Source organism: Neophocaena asiaeorientalis, unplaced genomic scaffold (genome assembly GCF_003031525.2).
Source record: "Neophocaena asiaeorientalis asiaeorientalis breed wild unplaced genomic scaffold, Neophocaena_asiaeorientalis_V1.1 scaffold39, whole genome shotgun sequence".
NCBI lineage: Eukaryota > Metazoa > Chordata > Mammalia > Artiodactyla > Phocoenidae > Neophocaena > Neophocaena asiaeorientalis.
Window position 1 is genome coordinate 3945552 of NW_020175670.1, and position 23751 is coordinate 3969302.

General features: G+C 39.1%; 1 protein-coding gene across 3 annotated transcripts in view; it reads left to right on the forward strand.

Annotated features, from left to right (window-relative positions):
- Nucleotides 1-23751, forward strand: part of ATP8A1 (ATPase phospholipid transporting 8A1) — a 235545-nt gene that overhangs the window by 19740 nt on the left and 192054 nt on the right. For 2 of the 3 annotated variants that reach the window (XM_024731618.1, XM_024731619.1), the window contains exons 2-4: nt 15493-15607; nt 17124-17223; nt 18214-18312. In XM_024731618.1, the coding sequence (XP_024587386.1) occupies nt 15493-15607; nt 17124-17223; nt 18214-18312 (314 nt within the window). Of the gene's footprint in view, nt 1-15492; nt 15608-17123; nt 17224-18213; nt 18313-23751 lie in introns of those variants that run through there. The other variant, XM_024731621.1, reaches the window with a different exon arrangement.

A 23751-nucleotide genomic window follows, 5' to 3' on the forward strand; every position in this document is an offset into this window, starting at 1 on the left:
CAACACTAGGCATGCATAGGTTTCCATGTAATACCGCTTAATTCCTCTGAATGTCAGGAATACTTTTTTCAGTGTCTACCACTTAGAATTTGTAGTGCTACTTTTGGAGCTTGTTGCAGTTCAGCATGAGTGCAGGAAGTGTTAAGCCATTATTTTTTTTCCTCTTTTAGACAAGGAATAATGGTGATATGTTTTTACACTTGTTTATTTTTAGATCGGTTCCCACAAAGACACAGAAAAATATCACTTACCATGTATGGTAATGACAGGTCCTGATAGGAAGATATATTAGTGGGTATCAGGATAGGGACAAGATTATAAAGTTCTAGGAATTTTTGGATACCTTATATTAAAATAGAAAATTTAGTAAACATTTATTGCATTCAAGGAACTTCCCTGAAGTGTTATTTATGTTACTTCTCCATATTAGAGTAGTACCTGATAGATACACACATGTGCCCTTATGCCTGTCCTGTTCTCTGTGCATAAGTCAGTTGCTATATACCTAAGTATATAGATCAAAAGATTAATATTGGAGTGTTCAAAAGACCACTGTATATTCAAAACTTTTGTAGGTGACACCTCAAGAATGAATGGTCAGGGAGACTGCTTAGACATGTAATAGCATCTACACTGCCATGAAGTAGGGGAAAGTCGTGGCTGGAAAAATTGTGTTGAGGTGGAATAGGGTCAGTAGAGGAGAAATGGGGTCAGAGGGAGAGGCCAGGTCAAGCTTAGCTGTTGAATGAATAAACGCATCCAGTAGTGTTAAAGCTTTAGAACTGAGTTGGACTTTATCGATTTCCAAATATTATCCTGGCGCTGGTACTCACAGGGCCCTTTGACCATCAGCAGTTCTCCACACGAGAAGCAAGTTTCCTCATCTTCATCATTTTGAGAAGAATTCCTGGGGGTGGGGTGGAGTGAACTCTTTTGTAAGATGAAGAACAATTTTTTTAAAGCAGATAACCATGTTTTACATCATCAGGGTAAGTGGATATTTTTTATTATAACTTAAATGGGCTTGAGGGTAATGAGCTAGCGTCACAGTTGCATGAACAAGAAGGTAAAGGAGAGGAAGCTGGGAATGTGGGAAGCTTTTTGGCTGTTGTACAAGTTCCTTAGGATGGAAGCCCCTAGATATCCCAGAACATGCTGGACTCAGGGCTTGGATAAGGCAGCTGTTAACATCAGAGGAGATCTTAGCAAGTAGGGCCTGTTGGGGAGGGTTCCAGGCAGGCTCATGATATTTTTGGGGGGCAGGGTAATTGCATTCCAGGTGGTTCCAGGTCATTGTTCCATGCAGAGCAGAAAAGCCAGCTAGTGACTAGGGGACAGAGAACAGGATTCAGCTCCTTGAAGAAGAAGAAAGGCCCGGTCCGGGTCCAGTGTCAATGCCTACCTACGTTAATTAGTTGCGGGGTGGGACAGGACTTGGCTTTCAGCAGAGGACTGAAATGCCTCTGCTTAAATTCCACACTATGGAGGCTGAGCATAATCTTTATAAGTAGGTAGAGTAGTTCCCAGAATCAAATGAAAAGCTCTTACAGGAAGGTCAAGGAGCATGCAAGGCAGCTGGACTAATGGACAGTTACTTTCGGATGCCACAGAATCTGTCTTATCTATGCTTATTAGCCTTTTCATATGTCTAGGCTGTAAGTTGTCTGTGATTAGCTTAGCATGGCTCATGTGCCCACCTTTAAGTCAAAAGGGGGAATGGGGGCTTCCCTGGTGGTGCAGTGGTTGAGAGTCCACCTGCCGATGCCGGGGAGACGGGTACATGCCGCGGAGCGGCTGGGCCCATGAACCGTGGCCGCTGAGCCGGCGCGTCCGGAGCCTGTGCTCCGCAACGGGAGAGGCCACAACAGTGAGGGGCCCGCGTACCGCAAAAAAAAAAAAAGAGGAATGGTATTTTTATGGACCAGTCCCTCTAGACTGCCTACAGTTGGGGGAGGGGAGTTCTCCAAGGAAAACCAAAGACTCTTTTCAGGAGAGGCAGACGTTGAGCTGGAATGAACAACAGATGTTCACTGCGTAGAGCCTGGATCAATATTCGGTACAGGGAAGGTGTATTGATGCAATTGAAGACTTCGTTTCCCCTCTGGCTATTGCAGTCATGGTCTAGAAATTTGAGATGCATTGCTGAATAGTTTCTATTTAATTTCCGTGCTTTTAAAAGTGTTTATTTCTTCAGTGCCATATTTGAAACTGTAGTATGTAAGTCTTAACCTTTAAAGGACCGAGTTCATTGTTCCCAGAGTGGTGGTTCCTTCCTTTTGTTCCCTCTCTGTCTGAACAGCTGCTGTCAGGCTCACAATTGAACGTTTGAAATGACCGTTCTGCTCCAACAATGCAGAACATGGGATTTCAGATCTCTTTTGTAGCTCTTTTGTAGCTCTAGTAACTGCTTCTGTATTTCTAATTAAATAAACAATATATATGGTAACCACTAAAAGCAAAATAAATAAAATACAAATGTCTAAATTATTCAGCCAAAGATTGTTTTGCTCCAGAAACTTGAACCAAAAAATATATATATAAATTGACGACTTTTAATTTATTATTATTTTTCGCAGGGAACAAAATTAAAACCTATTAAACCTTGGAAAAGATCATGGGTAATGCTCATAATTTCCTACTAACTAGCACCTAACTTTAATCACACCTAAGTTCTGCAGTTGTGCCCCTGAAGTCTCTGGCTAGTTTTCCAGTTAATATCCTTTTTTTACACTGTTGTCTAAAGACTTCATTCTAGCTCAAGAAATGCGAGCAATTAATATGGTCTCTTTAGTGTCTAATATTAGAAGCCATTGAGTAAAAGGATATATAGTTGGATTCTTCTGAATATGTTTAGGATATAATGTAGATATTATGATTCCAATTATAGCCTTACTTGTAATCATGATAAAGTCGAGTCTGCAAAAGCATAATGGTTCAAAACCATATTACCATGCAACAGAATGATTTTGTGTCTTGTTCTATTCTCCCTCCTACCTACCCACCCCTGCTTCTGTTACATAACCCCATACAGATGACAATTTTAGGAAAACATGTACTTGCTAAATATTAATTTATAAAATTGTAGGGTAAAATTTATTTTACTGTCTAGATTTATTCACTGGTCACAACTTTAAATATTATGCAAAATTTTTTTAAATGTTAGTACCTACCTCAGTATGTCCCTAAGACTTCTGTTTTACCCATCTAAAGTGTTTTGAAGCAAAGATTAACTTTATATAATCTCTGGATAGAGGATACAGTGACAGGAACCGTTTGAGTGATAGTATTGTACTACATTGCTAACATAATCATTTAATCCTCTTACGAACCCTATTTTACGTGAGGAAGCTGAGGCTCAGACATAAAACAATTTGCCCAGTGTTATGTAGAAGCGTCATAATCTGAATTTGAACACAGATCTGACTACAAAACATGTTCCTTCTCCCCACAGTCTACGTTTTTGATTTCAGCAATAAAAATAGTAGCTAGAATGTTTGTGTGTGCATGAAGAGCCAGGCAGTGTCCTGAGTGCTTTTTACACATGCACGATCTCATTTAGTCTGTACACAATCCTGTGAAAGAAGGTAGGCGGCCAGAGTTAAGTAATCTGTCTAAGGTAACCATACCTCACAACTAAGGGACCTAAACTGTCTCTCTCTCACTCCATGGTCTGTACCACCAGTCACAATTCTGTAATGCCTTCATTGATTAGACCCTGTGTTTTCAATATTATTGATTACCATGTTATAATGAGAAAAAGCTGTGTGATATCTAAGGCTAGGGTTGTTTGGTTGTAAAGAGAATTCTGTGAAGTCATTAATCATTTGTTATATTTAAAGGCCTAGATTTCTTTCAAGTCTTGGGCCTTGGTTGGAGTAGCATCAGACAGTGGGTATATGTGGCATCATACAGGATGAAATGATGAGAGACATGGAGAGGCTATGAGGGTCAGACCAGCTCCACCTCCAAAAAAATATCCTGTATCATCTACTTCATCTCTGTAACCACTCTCTCACCCAGGCCCCGTTGTCTTTTACCTGAATTGTCACAGTAGCCTCAAAATGATCTTCCTGCCTAAAAGTTTTCCGTGGATTCCTACCACATGAAGGATATAAATTCAGGTTTCTTTTTGTTTCTCCCAATCTGGCCGTGCCCCTTCTTGTTTGATGGCGCCCCCTGTTCACTGTCACAGGTCTTCATGTTCCTGGAAATGCCAAGCTCATTCCTGCCACCTTGGCTTTGCTCCTGCTGTTCCCCAGTTGTGTTTACACTGTCCTTTATCTTTTCTCATTGAGGGCTCAGCTCAGCTTCTCAGTACCTCTCTTACCACTCAATAGAAAGCTACAATAGCAGTAATGATAACAGCAACAACAATGAGAACAGCTGACGTTTACTGAGCTCTTACTGAATGCCAGGCATTGCTCTCTACATGTATTAACTACCAGGTCCTTCACAAGCCCCCTTTGAGGTAGATATTATTATCAACTCCATTATATAGATGCTGAAACTGAGGCACAGAGAATTCTGCCAATCATTTTATCAATCACCTGTTTTACGTCATCATACTCACCATGATCTGTAATTATCTTGCTTTCTTCTGGAAAATAAGTTCCTGAGAGAAGGGAACCTTATCTTATTTTAAGCTGTTTCTGCAGCTTTAAAAAAAAAAAAAAGCCTGGCACATAGTAGGCACTTAAATATGTTGAATGAATGAATGAGCAAATGAATGAGCTAATGAACAACAGGTCTTACTGATTGGGTCGTGATAAATTTTGACAAGAAATGGAAAATTTCTGAGATGATGCTTCTGCTGTAATTGTAGGAGAGGGCGCAAAGCCTTTCGCCTTAACTATTGAGCATTTTTCTTCTCTACTGCATTATACTGTGTGCATTTAAGCACGTGACTGTGAATCTGGACAGAGGAAGAAAGGAAAACTAGGTGTCAACATACTCGGTAACCCAGTAGACACTGGTCAGTGGGTGGGTGCCAGGTGGTTGCTGGCAACAGATTATAGTCACTACTTATCTTTTCACATATGGAGATTCAGCCATGAGCACAAAGCACCATTTGACTTTTTGCCTGTGTTCTGCTGATTGTATAAAGCAGCTGTTACTCTGAAACATCTGGCTCAAGTAAGGAAATTTTTTTTTTAATTTCCCTGTTCTTCTGAACAAATAAGGTATTGACTGTTTTCTTCCAGGTGCCCAGTGGATACTAATTTCACAGGATTTTAAAGCTGAAAGAGAATTTCAGATTACGTATTCGCCTACCTTTCCCATTTTACAAGGGAAGGGAATGACTCCCAGGGATTATGTGCACAGCATCACATAAGTAATTAGTGGAAGAACCAGAGCTCGCCTCACAACCACTAAGTGGGTTTAATAATCAGATGCTGTTAGGGGAGGATGAACCAAGTGTTCACTTCAGGGCCATGATTGAGGTGCTGTCCCATCAGCATCTTATGCTTTCTTGATAGTGAAAATTATTGTTGTAAGTTGAAATGGACAGCAGGAGGATGGTGCTTCTATATCCTTATTTAGTAATACAAAGTAATATCTTGTAGTACATTCAGTAGCTAAAAGCGATGTGTGACTCTTTATCTCCCTATACTGAAACCACTGATCCTTCAGAAGTCTAGAAGTAGCATTTGGTCATTTTATAACCAAGAATGCAGAATTTGGTCTGGTAAAATCCCCAGGTTGGTGTGTGCTTAGGAAATACTAAGTAATTTCATCATTAATTAAAATAAACCACAATTCAGAAAACAGCTGCTTTTCTGCTGGGGGAAATAATAATCAAGTGGGATATTACAAACACAACATACAGAATTTTCAGTATACCTGCTATTCTGAATTACAGAATCATTGTCTATACTATTTGGCCTTTTCCTTATTTATTTCAATAAAAGCTAGTCCAGAGTAGTTTATTTTGGGAGACTGGTTTGATTCTGGCTGGTCTTAAATGGGAAAAGAATTTGAAAAAGAATAGATACGTGTATATGTATAATGAGTCATTTTGCTGTACAGCTGAAATTAACACAACATTCTTAATCAACTATGCTCCAATATAAAATAAATTTTATTTAAAATGGTAAAAAGAAACAGGTAAAACTAAAAAAAAAAAAGACCTTATAGGGACTTCCCTGGTGGTGCAGTGGTTGAGAGTCCACCTGCCAATGCAGGGGACATAGGTTCGATTCCTGGTCTGGGAAGATCCCACATGCCGCGGAGCAACTAAGCCCGTGCGCCACAACTACCAAGCCTGTGCTCTAGAGCCTGCAAGTCACAACTACTGTAGTCCGCAAGCCACAACTACTGTAGTCCACATGCCACAACTACTGAAGCCCGTGCTCCGCAACGAGAAACCACCTCAATGAGAAGCCCGCGCACCGCAGCAAAGAGTAGCCCCTGCTCACTGCAACTAGAGAAAGCCCGTGCACAGCAGCGAAGACCCAACGCAGCCAAAAATAAATAAATTAAATAAATAAATTTATTTTTAAAAAAGACATCATAGAACTTGGAGAGTATAACATCAAAAGAAGCTAAGGTATTTCAGAAGGCACTGTTGAGCCCTTGCTCATTTCTACTCCTTAAAGGAATGGGTGTGTGAAGGTGGCTGCAGAGGTTTCCTCTGTAGAACTGTTAGTGTCAGAAGAGTAATGATTCTTTAGTGGATGTCAAATACGTGACTGAGCACTGAGGACACTGGGGTGAATGCCTGAGTGATTCTCCTGGAGAATCCAAACCGTGGGGAAGGGCTGTGTATCTGGTAGCATGATCGTCATGAGCTTGTGTGTCTGTACTTGGGGGCGATGTTGAGATGCCCCCAAGAACTTGGAAAGGGGGAAAATGAGTTTACCTTTTTACTTCTGTGTAAGGTCAACACATGATAGGACCAGAGCCACCTGCATGAGGGGCAAATTTGTTCCTAGGCCTGCAGGTTTTGATTGTAATCCCACTGGCAGATAAAATGTCAGTTTGAATTTCGAGATGGAAATGTTCTGGAAAAGGGTGAGTCCGGGAGGTCAACATTGGCAGCACTCTTCTCAGCTCTGTGGAGGGGAAGAGAAGTGTTGGTGGACAGATCTGGTATCATGGCCCCATTGCCAGGGTATTCCAGCAGACTTTGGATTTTTTGCTCTGACAGTGCCTCAACCCCTGTTGTGGAATTGGGTGCATCAGGCTGTGCTGGCACGATGCCGTTAGACTCATATCATCTAACGACCAGTGGGTTACCTCAGTGCTCACCAGACACCATCACTTGGTCTCTGGACTTTCTACATAGGCCACCAGGGCAGAATTCAATTAATTATGGGACCTCAGTTACTCTAGTTCCTGTGGCAGTTATTTCTCTAGTAATAAACTTACTGTCATTTTGGATTTATGCATCAGTCTTACAGGCTTGGATAACCTGTGTCTACTTCTAAGAGAAGGATCTGTTCTTGATATATTGTTAAACATGTTTTCGCTCATTTGTTAATTCATTAGACGCTGAGTGCTTACTGTGAGCCAGAGGTGTACTATTCAGATAACTCTCAGGGTAACAGGGGAAGCAGATGAATTAACAATTACAAGGTAGGGAATGACCACTCTGGACATTACTTTGGAGGCAGCGTGCCAGCCTCCCATTTCTATAAGCTTCCACATACGAATTTATCATTATTTACTTCTATTAACTATTTAGGTATAATAGATTGTTATGTACCGAACAAATATTAGTCATTTTGTTAAGTACTTTGCATAAATTCTTCCATTTAATAGCAACTATTCCATATAAAATTTCTATAAAATTTTATAGACTGGGAAACTGAAGCCTAATGAGAGTAAGTAACTACTTAAAGTCACGTTTTATTCTTGGCTTTGCTCTTTGCCAGATGCTGTCCATTTGACTATACTTGATAAGGGGTTTGAACGTGTTCCAAGATGGGCATCAGAGTTCACTCTGGACCATCTCAGTACTAACCCAGGGAGGATGGGTCCCTGAGGGGATCCCAGAAGCAGTCACCCAGACCCCTTGAAGTCCATTTCCATTAAATGTGGGAGTATCCTGTGCCTTCTTTGTGCAACTCTTGTGCTAAGAAAAGCTGCGAGAGATGGTCAAGAGCCTGATTAAGATCTGTTTCTTTCTGTTGGCACTCTTCACCTTTTGCATGACTTCAGGACAAAGAAGGCTCACCTGACCTTCAGGGAATACTCCATGAGAACTGTTAATGGATACATGGTCTCACTCTCCTCCACTGCGTTCCGTGAGGGGATGACACATGAGCTGGCTTGGTTCTCAGTAGACCTTAGAAGGCAGGACAAGTGGATTAAAAGCTACTAGTGAATTTTAATGACTTACGTTACCAAGGCCTCTAAATTACTAAACAAATCCCGAGGGACACGACCTCCCTCCTTAAAACAAAGGGCAGACCATGTATGGGAAGGAATAACAAGGGTACCATCTAAGTTTTACCCGCTTTGGGGCAGAGTCGGTGGGGGGGATCCTTCCTTTGGTTACCTTCGCCACCACTGTACATCAATCTCTCACTGAAGGCATTGCCCAGGTGTGAACACAGAGGTCTTCATCTGGTCATCCTAACTGTCGAAGGGGGCAGTTTGCAGAGAACATTTTTTTTGGGGGGGGGATTTTATTTATTTATTTTTGAATTTTATTTTATTTTTTTATACAGCAGGTTCTTATTAGTTATCCATTTTATACATATTGGTGTATATATGTCAATCCCAATCTCCCAATTCATCACACCACCACTCCTCCCCCTGCCACTTTCCCCCCTTGGTGTCCATACATTTGTTCTCTACATCTGTGTCTCAATTTCTGCACTGCAAACCAGTTCAGCCATACCATTTTTCTAGGTTCCACATATATGCATTAATATACAATATTTGTTTTTCTCTTTCTGACTTCACTCTCTATGACAGTCTCTAGATACATCCACGTCTCTACAAATGACCCAGTTTCGTTCCTTTTTATGGCTGAGTAATATTCCATTGTATATATGTACCACATCTTCTTATTCCATTCGTCTGTCGATGGGCATTTGGGTTGCTTCCATGACCTGGCTATTGTAAATAGTGCTGCAATGAACATTGGGGTGCATGTGTCTTTTTGAATTCTGGTTTTCTCTGGGTATATGCCCAGTAGTGGGATTGCTGGGTCATATGGTAATTCTATTGTTAGTTTTTTAAGGAACCTCCATACTGTTCTTCATAGTGGCTGTATCAATTTACATTCCCACCAACAGTGCAAGAGGGTTCCATTTTCTCCACACCCTCTCCAGCATTTGTTATTTGTAGATTTTCTGATGATGTCCATTCTAACTGGTGTGAGGTGATACGTCATTGTAGTTTTGATTTGCATTTCTCTAATAATTAGTGATGTTGAGCAGATTTCATGTGCTTCTTGGCCATCTGTATGTCTTCTTTGGAGAAATGTCTATTTAGGTCTTCTGCTTATTTTTGAATTGGGTTTTTTTTTAATATTGAGCTGCATGAGCTGTTTATATATTTTGGAGATTAATCCTTTGTCCGTTGATTCATTTGCAAATATTTTCTCCAATCCTGAGGGTTGTCTGTTCCTCTTATTGTAGTTTTCTTTGCTTTCTAAAAGCTTTTAAGTTTCATTAGGTCCCATTTGCTTATTTTTGTTTTCACTTCCATTACTCTAGGAGGTGGGTCAAAAAATATCTTGCTGTGATTTATGTCAAACAGTGTTCTTCCTATGTTTTCCTCTAAGAGCTTTATAGTGTCCAGTCTTATATTTAGGTCTCTAATCCATTTTGAGTTTATTTTTGTGTATGGTGTTACGGAGTGTTCTAATTTCATTCTTTTACATGTAGCTGTCCAGTTCTCCCAGCACCACTTACTGAATAGACTGTCTTTTCTCCATTGTATATCCTTGCCTCCTTTGTCATAGATTAGTTGACCATAGGTGCGTGGGTTTATTTCTGGGCTTTCTATCCTGTTCCATTGATCTATATCTCTGTTTTTGTGCCAGTACCATATTGTCTTGATTACTGTAGCTTTGTAGTATAGTCTGAAGTCAGGGAGTCTGATTCCTCCAGCTCCGTTTTTTTCCCTCAAGACTGCTTTGGCTCTTCTGGGTCTTTTGTATCTCCATACAAATTTCAAGATTTTTTGTTGTAGATCTGTAAAAAATACCATTGGTAATTTGTTAGGGATTGCATTGAATTTGTAGATTGCCTTGGGTAGTATAGTCATTTTCACAATCTTGATTCTTCCAATCCAAGAACATGGTATATCTCTCCATCTATTTGTATCATCTTTAATTTCTTTCATCAGTGTCTTATAATTTTCGGCATACAGGTCTTTTGTCTCCATAGGTAGGTTTATTCCTAGGTATTTTATTCTTTTTGTTGCAATGGTAAATGGGAGTGTTTCCTTAATTTCACTTTCAGATTTTTCATCATTAGTATATAGGAATGAAAGCGATTTCTCTGCATTAATTTTGTATACTGCAACTTTACCAAATTCATTGATGAGCTCTAGTAGTTTTCTGGTGGCATCTTTAGGATTCTCTAGGTGTAGTATCACATCATCTGCTAATAGTGACAGTTTTACTTCTTCTTTTCCAATTTGTATTCCTTTTATTTCGTTTTGTTCTCTGATTGCCATGACTAGGACTTCCAAAACTATGTTGAATAACAGTGGTGAGAGTGGACATCCTTGTCTTGTTCCTAATCTTAGAGGAAATGCTTTCAGTTTTTCACCATTGAGAATGATGTTTGCTGTGGGTTTGTCATATATGGCCTTTATTATTTTGAGGTAGGTTCCCTCTATGCCCACTTTCTGGAGAGTTTTTATCATAAATGGGTGTTGAATTTTGTCAAAAGCTTTTTCTGCATCTATTGAGATGATCATATGGTTTTTCTTCTTCAGTTTTTTAATATGGTGAATCACATTGATTGATTTGCATATATTGAAGAATCCTTGCATTCCTGAGATAAATCCCACTCGATCATGGTGTATGATCCTTTTAGTGAGGTTGGAGCATTTAGTCCATTCATGTCTAAGGTAATTATTGATATGTATGTTCCTATTACTATTTTCTTGATTGTTTTAGGTTTGTTTTTGTAGGTCCTTTACTTCTCTTGTGTGTCCCACTTAGAGAAGTTCCTTTAGCATTTGTTGTAGAGCTGGTTTGGTGGTGCTGAATTCTCTTAGCTTTTGCTTGTCTGTAGACCTTTTCATTTCTCTTTCGAATCTGAATGAGATCCTTGCCGGGTAGAGTAATCTTGGTTGTAGGTTCTTCCCTTTCATCACTTTAAATATGTCATGCCACTCCTTTCTGGCTTGTAGAATTTCTGCTGAGAAATCAGCTGTTAACCTTATGGGAGTTCCTTTGTATGTTATTTGTCTTTTTTCCCTTGTTGCTTTCAATAATTTTTCTTTGTCTTTATTTTTTGCCAATTTGATTACTATGTGTCTCAGCATGTTTCTCCTTGGGTTTATCCTATATTGTACTCTCTGCGCTTCCTGGACTTGGGTAGCTATTTCCTTTCCCATGTTAGGGAAGTTTTCGACTATAATCTCTTGAAATATTTTCTCTGGTCCTTTCTCTCTCTCTTCTCCTTCTGGGACCCCTATAATGTGAATGTTGTTGCATTTAACGTTGTCCCAGAGGTCTCTTAGGCTGTCTTCATTTCTTTTCATTCTTTTTCTTTATTTTGTTCCACAGCAGTGAACTCCACCATTCTGTCTTCCAGGTCACTTATCCGTTCTCCTGCCTCTGTTATTCTGCTATTGATTCCTTGTAGTGTATTTTTCATTTCAGCTATTGTATTGTTCATCTCTGTTTGTTTGTTCTTTAGTTTTTCTAGGTCTTTATAAACTTTTCTTGCATCTTCTCCATCTTTGCCTCCATTCTTTTTCTGAGGTCCTGGATAATCTTCACTATTGTTATTCTGATTTCCTTTTCTGGAAGGTTGCCTGTCTCCACTTCATTTAGTTGTTTTTCTGAGGTTTTATCTTTTTCCTTCATCTGGTACATAGCCCTCTGAGGCCTTTTCATTTTGTCTCTCTTTCTGTGAATGTGGTTTTTGTTCTACAGACTGTAGGAGTGTAGTTCTCCTTGCTTCTGCTGTCTGCCCTCTGGTGGATGAGGCTATCTAAGAGGCTTGTGCAGGTTTCCTGTTGGGAAGGACTAGTGGTGGGTAGAGCTGGCTGTTGCTCTGGTCGGCAGAGTTCAGTAGAACTTTAATCCGCTTGTCTGCTTATGGGTGGGGCTGAGTTCCCTCCCTGTTGGTTATTTGGCCTGAGGCGACCCAACACTGTAGCCTACCCGGGCCCTTTGGTGGGGCTCATGGCGAACTCTGGGAGGGCTCACGCCAAGGAGTACTTCCCAGAACTTCTGCTGCCAGTGTCCTTGTCCCAAGGTGAGACACAGCCACCCCCCGCCTCTGCAGGAGACCCTCCAACACTAGCAGGTAGGCCTGGATCAGTCTCCTGTGGGGTCACTGCTCCTTCCCCTGGGTCCTGATGCACACACTACTTTGTGTGTGCCCTCCCAGAGTGGAGTCTCCGTTTCCCCCAGTCCTGTCGAAGTCCTGTAATCAAATCCCACTAGCCTTCAAAGGCTGATTCTCTAGGAATTCCTCTTCCCATTGCCGGACCCCGGGTTGGGAAGCCTGACGTGGGGCTCAGGACCTTCACTCCAGTGGGTGGACTTGTGTGGTGTAAGTGTTCTCCAGTCTGTGAGTCGCCCACCCAGCAGTTATGCGGTTTGATTTTATTGTGATTGCGCCCCTCCTCCCATCTCATTGTGGCTTCTCCTTTGTCTTTGGAGGTGGGGTATCTTTTTTGGTGAGTTCCAGCGTCTTCCTGTCAATCATTGTTCAGCAGTTAGTTGTGATTCTGGTGCTCTTGCAAGGGGGAGCGAGAGCACATCCTTCTACTCCGCCACCTTGAACCAATCTCCTGCAGAGAACATTTTTAAAAGAAAAAAAAGAATAAAAACAGAGTTGTCTGGTGCATATTGATCGTTTATAGGGAATGTGTTCACCTCTAACCCATAAATGTGAGACCAAAATTTAAGGAAAGAGGCGATTCCAATCCCTTTTTCCTAGGAGGGTCCTTTGCCCCAAGAAGTTCTTGAATACAGATTCATACGTGATGGGGAGAGGTGATGTCCGAGTTTACCTGGCAGCATTTGAAACCCCAGTATAAATGGATGTGTCAGGTAAGGAGTGATACCTAACACCTCAGCTGAGAACATCCAGTTACGTAAAGTAAGTACAACTTGAGGATATCAGTTCCAAGCAGAGCGGAGAGCTGGTTTTCTTGAGGCACTTTGTCCAGTTAAGGTACTGTAAACAGTACACTACGGTCTTTGTGCTGTCATCAAGGAAAATCTAATAAAAGATTTCTAAGAATTTTAATATTGCTGTGCCTCTGATAATCCATGACTTAGTCTGTTCAGGCTGCTTTAATAAAATACTATAGACTGGCTGGTTTATGAATAACAAATTTACTTCTCACAATTCTGGAGCCTGGGAAGTCCAAGATCAAGGCCCTGGCAGATTAGGTGTCTGGTGAGGGCCTGCCTTCTGGTTCATAGAGGACCATCTTCTTGCTGTGTCCTCACATGGTGGGGGGGAGGGGGGGAGGGATCTCTCTGGGACCTCTTTTAAAAGGGGCACTAACCCCTCTTATGAGGATTCCACCATCATGACCTAACCACCTTGAAAAAATTTCTCCTCCTAATACCATCACATCCAGGGTTAGGATTTCAACACATGGATTTTGGAGGAGACATAAACATTCAGTCTTTAGCAATCCCTATATGGAATTTTGATTGTATACAGTAGGGAGAAAAGTTTGTGTTGCGTCTAAAACATGGTGTAGTGACAGATAATTATTAACCATGTGACCATGGGCAAAGCTGCTAACGTTGTCTAAGACTGCAAAATGAGTGTGACCATACCTAGTTTGGATCCATGTGACCTCCGAAGTGATGAGTATAAAATATGGCTCTCACTCTGTGCCTCTCTCCTTGGCAAGCTTTCATTGGCTCACTACCAGTGAGAGGATGTGATCCAGACTTCTTCACAAGCATGGGAGGTCCTTTTAAACCTGGCCTGTGTGCTTCCTCAGCACTGTATCTCACCTGTCTTTACCTTGCCTTTCGTGTATTCTTCAGCATTGTTGTCCTGTTTGCACTGCCCTGCACACAGTTACACTGTTTCTCACCTTCCGGGTCCCTATGCTCATGTTCCCCACCTTTGTAGGAAGCTCCTGTGATTTTTTGGTTTCATAGGGTAACAGAACCCCACAGGCAAGCTTTTATTGTACAGTTTGTTACCAGCACATGGCTGTCATCAGTTTCTTTATCAGTGGGTGGAGAATCATTTGCTTGCTCTCAAAGAAATGGGCACATAACAAGTCCTTTGTCATTTAGTTTTTATTTATTTGGCAAACATTTCTTGAGTACCTGCTGTTTGTTAGTACTGGTATTGGAAGATAAGTAGCACCCCAGCTATGGCCCCAGGGAGTTCCATTCTGGTAGGGGAGAGACTCAAGGGACAGGGGAGGTACAGAGGCCTGTGGGAACATAGTGAAGGTGCACTGACTTTAGCACCAGAGAATACTTCAGAAGAGACCGCTGTTGGCAGGTCTTTTGGGAAGAGTTGGCACTGACTAGGCAGAAAAGAGAAGAAAAATGGGTATTTGAGATAAAGTACTGTTGGTGACTCGAGGAAAGGGGTAAGGGACTGATTTAATTCAGTCTCATTTAATTCTCACTGGAAAGTAAAATAAGCAGTTTAAAATTTTTTCTGTTCTTCTAGAAGCTGCATGTATTTTTTAAAGTGTTGTCAACATTGCAGCAAGGTATTACCCAGCAGAAATTGCCCGTATCTATTTACATTGTTTCAGTGATGGTGAGGTGACTTGATCTTAAGAAACTTAAGATCATTCATAAACATAAATTCTAATTACTGGAAAGATTAAGATGATCATAGTGAGTTGTGAGTTAGATCATTGTGGTGGTTGCCTATTTAAACCTTAATGTTTATCTTTTTCTCTGTTTTTATTCACAAAGAAAGAGCAAAACCAGAAAAGCATTAAATGTGTATGCTTAAAATTTCAGAATGTATTGTCATTACCTCTGTCTTGTTAGTCTTATCTAAAAGTATAAACCATTTTAGAATTTTGTGTTACTTTTGGACATATTTTTATGTAATGAAAGGAAATAAATTGAACATTTCTGGGGAAAAGATGGATACAAATTAAAATTTGATGTTACTCTTTTTGAAATGTGTCAGCTTTTACATGACTGTTAAGTACTGCCTTTCAAATTTAGTAGAAACGTTAAATGTGGGGATTTTTCCTTTTATTAGAATAGAAGCAACACCAATAACAGGGAAGTAGATAGCTTTTAACAGGTTTTAGGCTCTAGGATAGTTATGAAATGTGTTTTTGGTCTGGATAATAAAATGAAACATTTCTTATCAAATAAGACTCTCTCTCTTTAAGGTTATGAGAAGACTGATGATGTTTCAGAGAAGACTTCACTGGCTGACCAGGAGGAAGTAAGGACTATATTCATCAACCAGCCCCAGCTGACAAAATTCTGCAATAACCATGTCAGGTAAGAACTACCAAAGAATGCTTGGGACTAGCTATTACAGCAGAACTTGAGAGGACATCTCCCCTGCCGGACCAAAATGAAAATGCTTGCAAGGAGCTTTCAGTTAAATCAGTTTAATATTTAAGAGCTTACTGGAGGCAGTGTGTATCAGCTGTTTCTCCATCTTCTAGCCAAGAAGGAGATGTTAATAAGAATCTAGAGGGCTTCCCTGGTGGCGCACTGGTTGAGAGTCTGCCTGCCGATGCAGGGGACATGGGTTCGTGCCCCGGTCCGGGAAGATCCCACATGCCGCGGAGCGGCTGGACCCGTGAGCCATGGCCGCTGAGCCTGCGCGTCCAGAGCCTGTGCTCTGCAACGGGAGAGGCCAGAACAGTGAGAGGCCACAACAGTGAGAGGCCCGCGTACCGCAAAAAAACAAACAAACAAAAGAATCTAGAAGCAGGAAGGAGAAGGGCTAAGCAGCCATATGTATGCTACCAATTCTAGTTACAGTATCTGAATAATGAAAACTGTTTGTGCGTATGTGCCTTTGTCTTAAACCTGTTAAAAGATGCATGAACTGTTGTTTTTGATTAACAAGTTTTCACCTTTTAAAAGAAGTCTTTGCAGTTCTTCACTTAGAACTCCTTTTTGTTAAATAGTCTTTAAATATTGGCTTTTGATACTTGCAAAATTTCATATGGTGTCAAGGAATGGAAGGTGTGAGAATTACTTCACTGTTCTATTTTCATTCCAACAATAATGTAAAACTATTGCTGTTATAAGCACTATTCACTAAGTGGCCTCCGGAACCAAGTAAACACCAGCCCCCTTCCCGCCACACGTCAGCCCAGTAGTTTTCTGGTGACAAAACTCCTAGATTTGTGAAATGACCATCTAAAATTAATATTTACACCTTCAAATTATACAGTAACTTTTCTGAGCTTAAGGAGTGTGGCATGTGTCCCTTTAATCTCCTTTCTATTTCATTAATAAGAGGAAGGTTGGATATTTCTGAGACCTAAATGGTGATATCTTCCTGATTGTGGACATATCTGATGTTTGGTGTGGAGTCCTAGCCAAGTTTCTAGAGGAGCCATGAAGAAAATTCAGACAGAACCCCCCAAAACTCCCCATTTCTCTGACGTTATCCAGGGAAGTCCCTCTGTTTGGTGTTTCTGGTCTTGCTCAAATTGCTGATTTTTCTTTTTGCAAGATTTTATTTTCTATTAACATATTATAGACTATCTTAACTAAAGGTGCTCTTCTTTGTAAGCTGTTGCTAGTAATGATAACAGGATGATCGGCCAAAGATAGCAAAAGATATTGTGCAGAAAATTAAACTCTTAATATTTAGACAGTTCCTTTCACTCCTTTTCTTTGAGGTTAATGACCATTTGCAGTATTCTCCCGATTTAAAACAGAGGGCATTTGTTCATCATTTAATTTTTTATATGGCGATAATAGAATTTTGTAAACATGGGTGCTAATTGTGGAGTAATTGACTTTTATGCTGCTTTTCATTTTTGTTTTCTAGCACTGCAAAATATAACGTAATCACATTCCTTCCAAGATTTCTCTACTCTCAGTTCAGAAGAGCCGCTAATTCATTTTTTCTCTTTATTGCACTGCTTCAGGTAAAGTCATGTTGTAAAACCTTAGCTCAAAATCATGTGTTCAGATATTAATAAATGTTTTTCTTAAGCCCATGACCAATCTTCTGAAGCTTATCTAAGCACAGAGATAAGCTGGTTTGGTGGGCATTTCCAGCTCCTGCTGCAAGCCGAGTTAGAATACTGCTGCTACCTTATCAAGCCTTTTGATTCATTTTTTTTTGATTCATTTTTATCGACTTATTTTAAACATTCTGTAAATTTAATGTGGCAGGGACTGTTCATTTTGGGTGGTAAAGGGGGATGGGACTTTTTCTTAAACTAGTAAGTTATTTTAGTAACAGTAACATTGTCAATTCTGAACCTTAGAATATAAGTTACCATTTAAAAATTCTTTCATTTTATATTTGGGTTATTTGTAATTAGGAAAAAAGTTTCATTTTATTAAAAAGTAGTCTATGTTCATGCAAAAAGAATAAGAAAACACAACAAAGGAAAAAATTTTATAACTCTTACTATTCTACCACCACCAAGAGGCAATTACTGTCTTAAAATTTGGGTGTTTATCCTTCTGGTCTATTTTTTTTTTTTCATCCCAAGCATTGTTAATTGACTTACTTTAAAAAACGAGGATCTTAGAGTATATATGTCTTATCATCTGCTTTATCCATATTATAATGTGTGGATATTTTCCCATGTGATTCATTGTGTTTCTAAAATATCTTCCTTAATGGTTGTGTGAAATTTTAGTATATGGACATGCTGTAATTTAGTTAACCACTCCCCCTTTGTAGGTGTTAGTCCTACACACAACTGCTTGCTGTGAAGCTAATTAACCCTCTCTCCCAGCTACATACTAGATACAAGCAAATTACCTCACGTAGTGTTAGTCTACCAAGATGGTAAAATCAATGAAGCATATTTTAAGAAGCTCCAAGCCTTTGTTGTTTTTAAATCTATTATAAACCTTCTAGTTCTTACTGAATTTCTCATCCTTTTTTTCTTTTCCGATAGCAAATACCTGATGTATCACCAACAGGTCGCTACACAACACTGGTTCCTCTCTTATTTATTTTAGCTGTGGCAGCTGTCAAAGAGATAATAGAAGATATTGTAAGTATTTATTTTTTTCATAAATAAATGTAACTCTGTTATTTTTATATACATATTTTAAAAAATTAGTTTCTTCCTAAGTTGTTTAATTCTTGACACAGACTGTTTAAAATCCCCATTCAACTTAAAAGTCTTTAAAATATGCTCTCCATGGCGTGTTAGTTTCTGCTTTATAACAAAGTGAATCAGTTATACGTATACATATGTTCCCATATCTCTTCCCTCCCACCCTCCCTATCCCACCCCTCTAGGTGGTCACAAACCACCTAGCTGATTTCCCTGTGCTATGTGGCTGCTTCCCACTAGCTATCTATTTTACTTTTGGTAGTGTATATATGTCCATGCCACTCTCTCACTTTGTCATAGCTTACCCTTCCCCCCACCGTATCCTCAAGTCCCTTCTCTAGTAGGTCTGTGTCTTTATTCCTGTCTTATCCCTAGGTTCTTCATGACATTTTCTTTTTCTTTTTTCTTATATTCCATATATATGTGTTAGAACACACCACTGTAAAGCAATTATACTCCAATAAAGATGTTAAATAAAAAAAAAGAATAGATATATATGTATAACTGAATCACTTTGCTATACACCTGAGACTAACACATTGTAAATTAACTATACTTCAATAAAAATTTAAACATAAAATACGCTCCTGGGCTTCCCTGGTGGCGCAGTGGTTGAGAGTCCGCCTGCCGATGCAGGGAACACGGGTTCGTGCCCCGGTCCGGGAAGATCCCACATGTCGTGGAGCGGCTGGGCCCATGAGCCATGGCCGCTGAGCCTGCGAGTCTGGAGCCTGTGCTCCGCAACGGGAGAAGCCACAACAGTGAGAGGCCCGCGTACTGCCAAAAAAAAAAAAAAAACAATACATTTACCCTCCAATCACGACTTACTGAATGCAGTCAAAAGCCTGATCCAGATAAGCATTCCCCCCTGTTGCCCTCCTTTAAAAAAAAAAAAATGCTCCCATCCCTAGAGGTAATTCCTCTTGATTGCTATAGGATTAATATTACAGAATGCTTATTACATGACCCCTTAGGTTTGTACCTTTGTAATGAAATAAATTAATTTGAATGTAGTAATTGGCTTGGAGAGAAAACTATTTGCACACTGTTTTCAAGTATGCTCAATTTTCAATGTGAACATTATTTCAGGTTAAACATGGTAACCTCCAAATTCTCTAAATGTAGAGTTTTTTGTATTTTTTAATTTTTTCATTTATATGCCCCAGTTTTCACCTTATTAAATACCTTTGATTCCTTTTCATCTTATTTTAGTAGTTCTGTTTTATTAAAAGAAAGTAACAGCAGATTTGCTATTTTTATTATTCCGTAGTAGAAGAGAAAAGGGGAAATCAGTTTCCCCTTTATAAAATAAGTTGCCCCAAATAAAGTCAGACTTTCCTTTTTCCTGTTTCACCGTTATTTTAACTACTTTAGTTGAGGAAGCTAATATTTTTTTTTCTGTGCCCTTAAAATACATTGCCTGTCTGAAATGCTCATCTGTCAAGCCTTAGGCAAGTCAGATGGCAAGACAGGAAAGGCTGAGACATTCTTTAGAAAGCTCCAATTTAAAGTTGTACAAACATTGATATTATTTTTGTAAAGAATCAAATTGGGATCTCATGAAGAACACATGAGCTGTAACATCACTAGGCATATTAGAAATGGGTCAACTGACCATTTAGATCATCAGCCTCAAAAACATCCAAGTGTCTAGGGGTACAAACAGGGTGTGTGTGTGTGTGTGTGTGTGTGTGTGTGTGTGTGTGTGTGTGTGTAAAACATCATAGTCCTCTAGCTGGAAATGGCATACTTGCTGGGGACCACTAGCAGAAAATTTAAGGGACTCTCTTCTCACCTGTATCACTCCACACAGAGTTACCATCCTTTAAATTGTACTTGCACTTGGCAGTCCTTAAGGCTTGGTCTTTACTACAGTTTTGTCTCTTTCTTTGCCTTATGTATATTCCCCTTTCTTTCTTTGTTTAACCTAATTTTCATTGAACATCTCTTATTTGCTAGACATTGTGCTGTCATTTTTGCAAATTTTTAAAAATTTAATTCATTCAGTAACTTTGCAAGTTAGATTTTTAGCCTCATTTTAAAGGTAAGAAAGCTGAGGCTTAGAGAGGTTGTGTAACTTGTGCAAGAAATCAGTGGAATCAGAATTCCATCCCATCCAGTGTTCTTCCTCTGTATTATTGTAGCGAGTCACCACTGATAATATTAATAACATTTATTAAGCTTCTGGGTTCCATGTACTTGCTCTATGTCCTTTTAATTTATTAAATCTTATAACAACTTTAAAGATTATTGATATTATCCCCATTTTAAAGATGAGGGAGAGGAGGCATAGAGGGGTAAGTTAACTTGCCCAAGGTCACAGAGCTAATAACTGGGGCTGTCAGAATTCAAATAAGGCTGTTTGGTTCCAGAGCCCCTGCCTTACAATCACTGCTCTAAACTGCCTTTCCTTTTTTTTCCCTTTTCCTTAGCAAAACTATAAACTCTCTAGCTATGGTTTCTAGTATCTCTCTCTATGAAAATACATGGTAAATAAAATAGCATCTAAGAAGTTTGCTTGTTTTTAACAGAACTCTTATTGGCATATGTAATAACTGGATACTATTGGAAAGCAGCTAATCAAGCAGTTCCTGAAGGATGTAATAATAGTACTGTGGGTAATAAGATATCATGTGAAGTAGTTTTCCAATAAAGAAAAACAGTGTTAAGAAATTGACTAAAAATGTTCTGTAAGAATGGTTTAATAAGTTTATGTCAATGTGTAAGGTGATAGAAAGTTTGAAATGTTACTCCCTAGAAAAGGAAAAACAATCAGATAATCGTTTAGATAGTTGGACAGAGAGTATCTTTATCAGTAATTGTAATTAGTACATATAATTTTTCATTCATTCAATAAAGATATGTGAAGCAGTACTTAGGTGCCCAGCATTCATTAGGGTATGTTTTAGGATGTGTTAAACTTTTGCTGCAGTAATCAAGTCCCAAATGTCAGGGTCTTAAACATAAGTTGATTTTTCATGTACTCAGAGACACTGCAGGTTTTTGTCCAGGAAGAAGGGAGGGCAGGAGGCACCATTGTTCATGTAGTCATTCAGGGATACAGCTGAATCAGGGCTCTGCTGTGTGGGATGTCAGTGGTCACCAGAACAGAGGAAGGGAGAGAATGGAGGTACATAGAAATGGTGCATATCACATCTGCTTACAGCACAATATTAGAACTAGTGACATGACAAAAGGGAGCTATAATCTCAGTGTCCATAGCAATAGAGGAGAATTAGATATTGGTGAATACAGTAATGTCTACCACTCATACATCAGTGAATGAAACAAAGCTTACATTCTAGTAAGCTTTCCTTTATGTTCTGTTAAGCAACCTTTTAAAAAAAAATTTTACAATAAAACAGTAAGGATTACCTAAGAATTAACTAACGCAGTGCATTTTAACTCTCAGTGCTTTGGACACCTTAACATAATATGATTTCCTATTTTTGTGCGTAAGTAACAAATTACATATACACTTACTTGAAAATATAGAATCATTGGAGAGCTCTTAGTTTAAAAAAAAGCTGCATAATGTCAAATGTTAATTCTTATGGTAAGAGTCAAGGTTGTTTGTTAAATTGATGATATTCACCTTTAAAAACATGCCTTCTTTGCTATATACTTGTTCACTTAAACACTGATAAACTTTATTCATTATAAAACAAATACTTATTTAAAGTCTACAGTGTTCAGAGACCAAATCCTGGGAATATGCCAGTGAGTGAAAGTAGTTATGATCTAGCTTGCAGTCTAGTACAGGGGACAGACGTTACTCGGGTAACCACACCAGCTATTATGAGATTTAAATGATGCCCTGAAGTCCTTAGAGTGGTGCTTAGTATAGAATTAGTGCTGAATAAATGTTAACTGTGTGGTCATCATTCAAAGATCTTTTTGACTAAAATATAGAAAATGTATTGCAAGGAAAGAAGAGAGGATTTTGGTAATAGTTGGTATGAAAACATAAAGATGTCTTAAACTAGGTGGTATTGTAAAGATAAAGAAATATGGAAAAATGAATTCAATATATATTTAGGAGTAAAATTGACAAGACTTATCACCATCTGAAATGCTGTATATCGTACTCATTTTATTAATGTTTTATCTCTAACAACTAGAATGTAAGTTCCATGAGAGGAAGAGTTTTTGTCTCTTGTTCATTGCTGTATCAGCAGTAGTAACAGGGCCTGACACAGTATTTTGTTAACATTTATTGAATGAAGAAATACACTGGATGGGAGTGAAAGGGAAAGAAGGTACTTACGACTCTCAAGTTGCTGGTTTGTGCAAGTGGATGGTATATGGTTCCATTCTGAGACAAGTACCTAGTCTTGGGGGTTAAAGTCAGAGATTGCCTTTTGGACATAGTGTAAGATGCCTTTGAGACTGCCAGAGGGAGCTGTCAGGGAGGCAACTGGATATAATAGTCTGGAGCTCAGATGAGAGTCTTGGCTGGTATATATTAAGATAATAGTTATCATTGAAATTACAGTTATGAATGAACTAAGAGAGTGGAGAGTGAGAAGTGGAGAGGGCAGGGAGTAAGCCTTAAGGAAATCCATCTCAGAGAGCTAAAGAAGGGGCCATGGTGCAGGTAGAACACCTGGGTAATGATGTCTTAAGATATGTCTAGGGAGGGAAGGGTTTCCAGAAGGAAGGGGTGGTCAGTACCACATGCTTAAGAACCATAAAGTTCATGGCACTGTTTATACAGTAGAGTTTATTGGACCGCTGTCAATCAAATATTGATAATATTAAATAATTCACTAGCTCTCAGTGATATTAAGTGAACTCTGATTACAGGACAGTAGAAGTGTTTGACCTCAGAGAATAGCTATGTTAATTTCTTCTGAACTATTAGTTTTAGAAGAAATAGGATCTCTTTCAGATACAATGTAATGATAAGATTAGAATGTACCTATCTGGGTTGGATCCTTATGTATATTCAAAACAATTGTTTCTTGACAAGTAACCTAATTTATTCTGTGGTGGGAAGGTTGAGGAAGGAGAGGCTCCCTATGTAAGAATTTTCTGCAGATGGAAAGAAATGTTCAGGATCTCCTTAAGTTTCACTAAGATTAAATTTCCAGTTTAAGTGGAGTGTTTCATTAATTAGCTTTTATTTGTCTCCTTCAGTTGGAAGTCCAACCATTGTCTGTCATACATGTGCATTGTTTTGGAAATATTTGCACTGCCTTCAGCTATCTAAATTTGCCTTGGACCAAATTTATTTTGGACCAAAATTTATTTTGGGTTACTTCTTAATTTTCTTAAGATCTTTATTCGTAGCAAAGAAAGAGTAAGTATTTTAGAGTTTGATCAATCGTAAAATATTCTCCACTGATGCTACAAATTTAACAGAACTTTAAA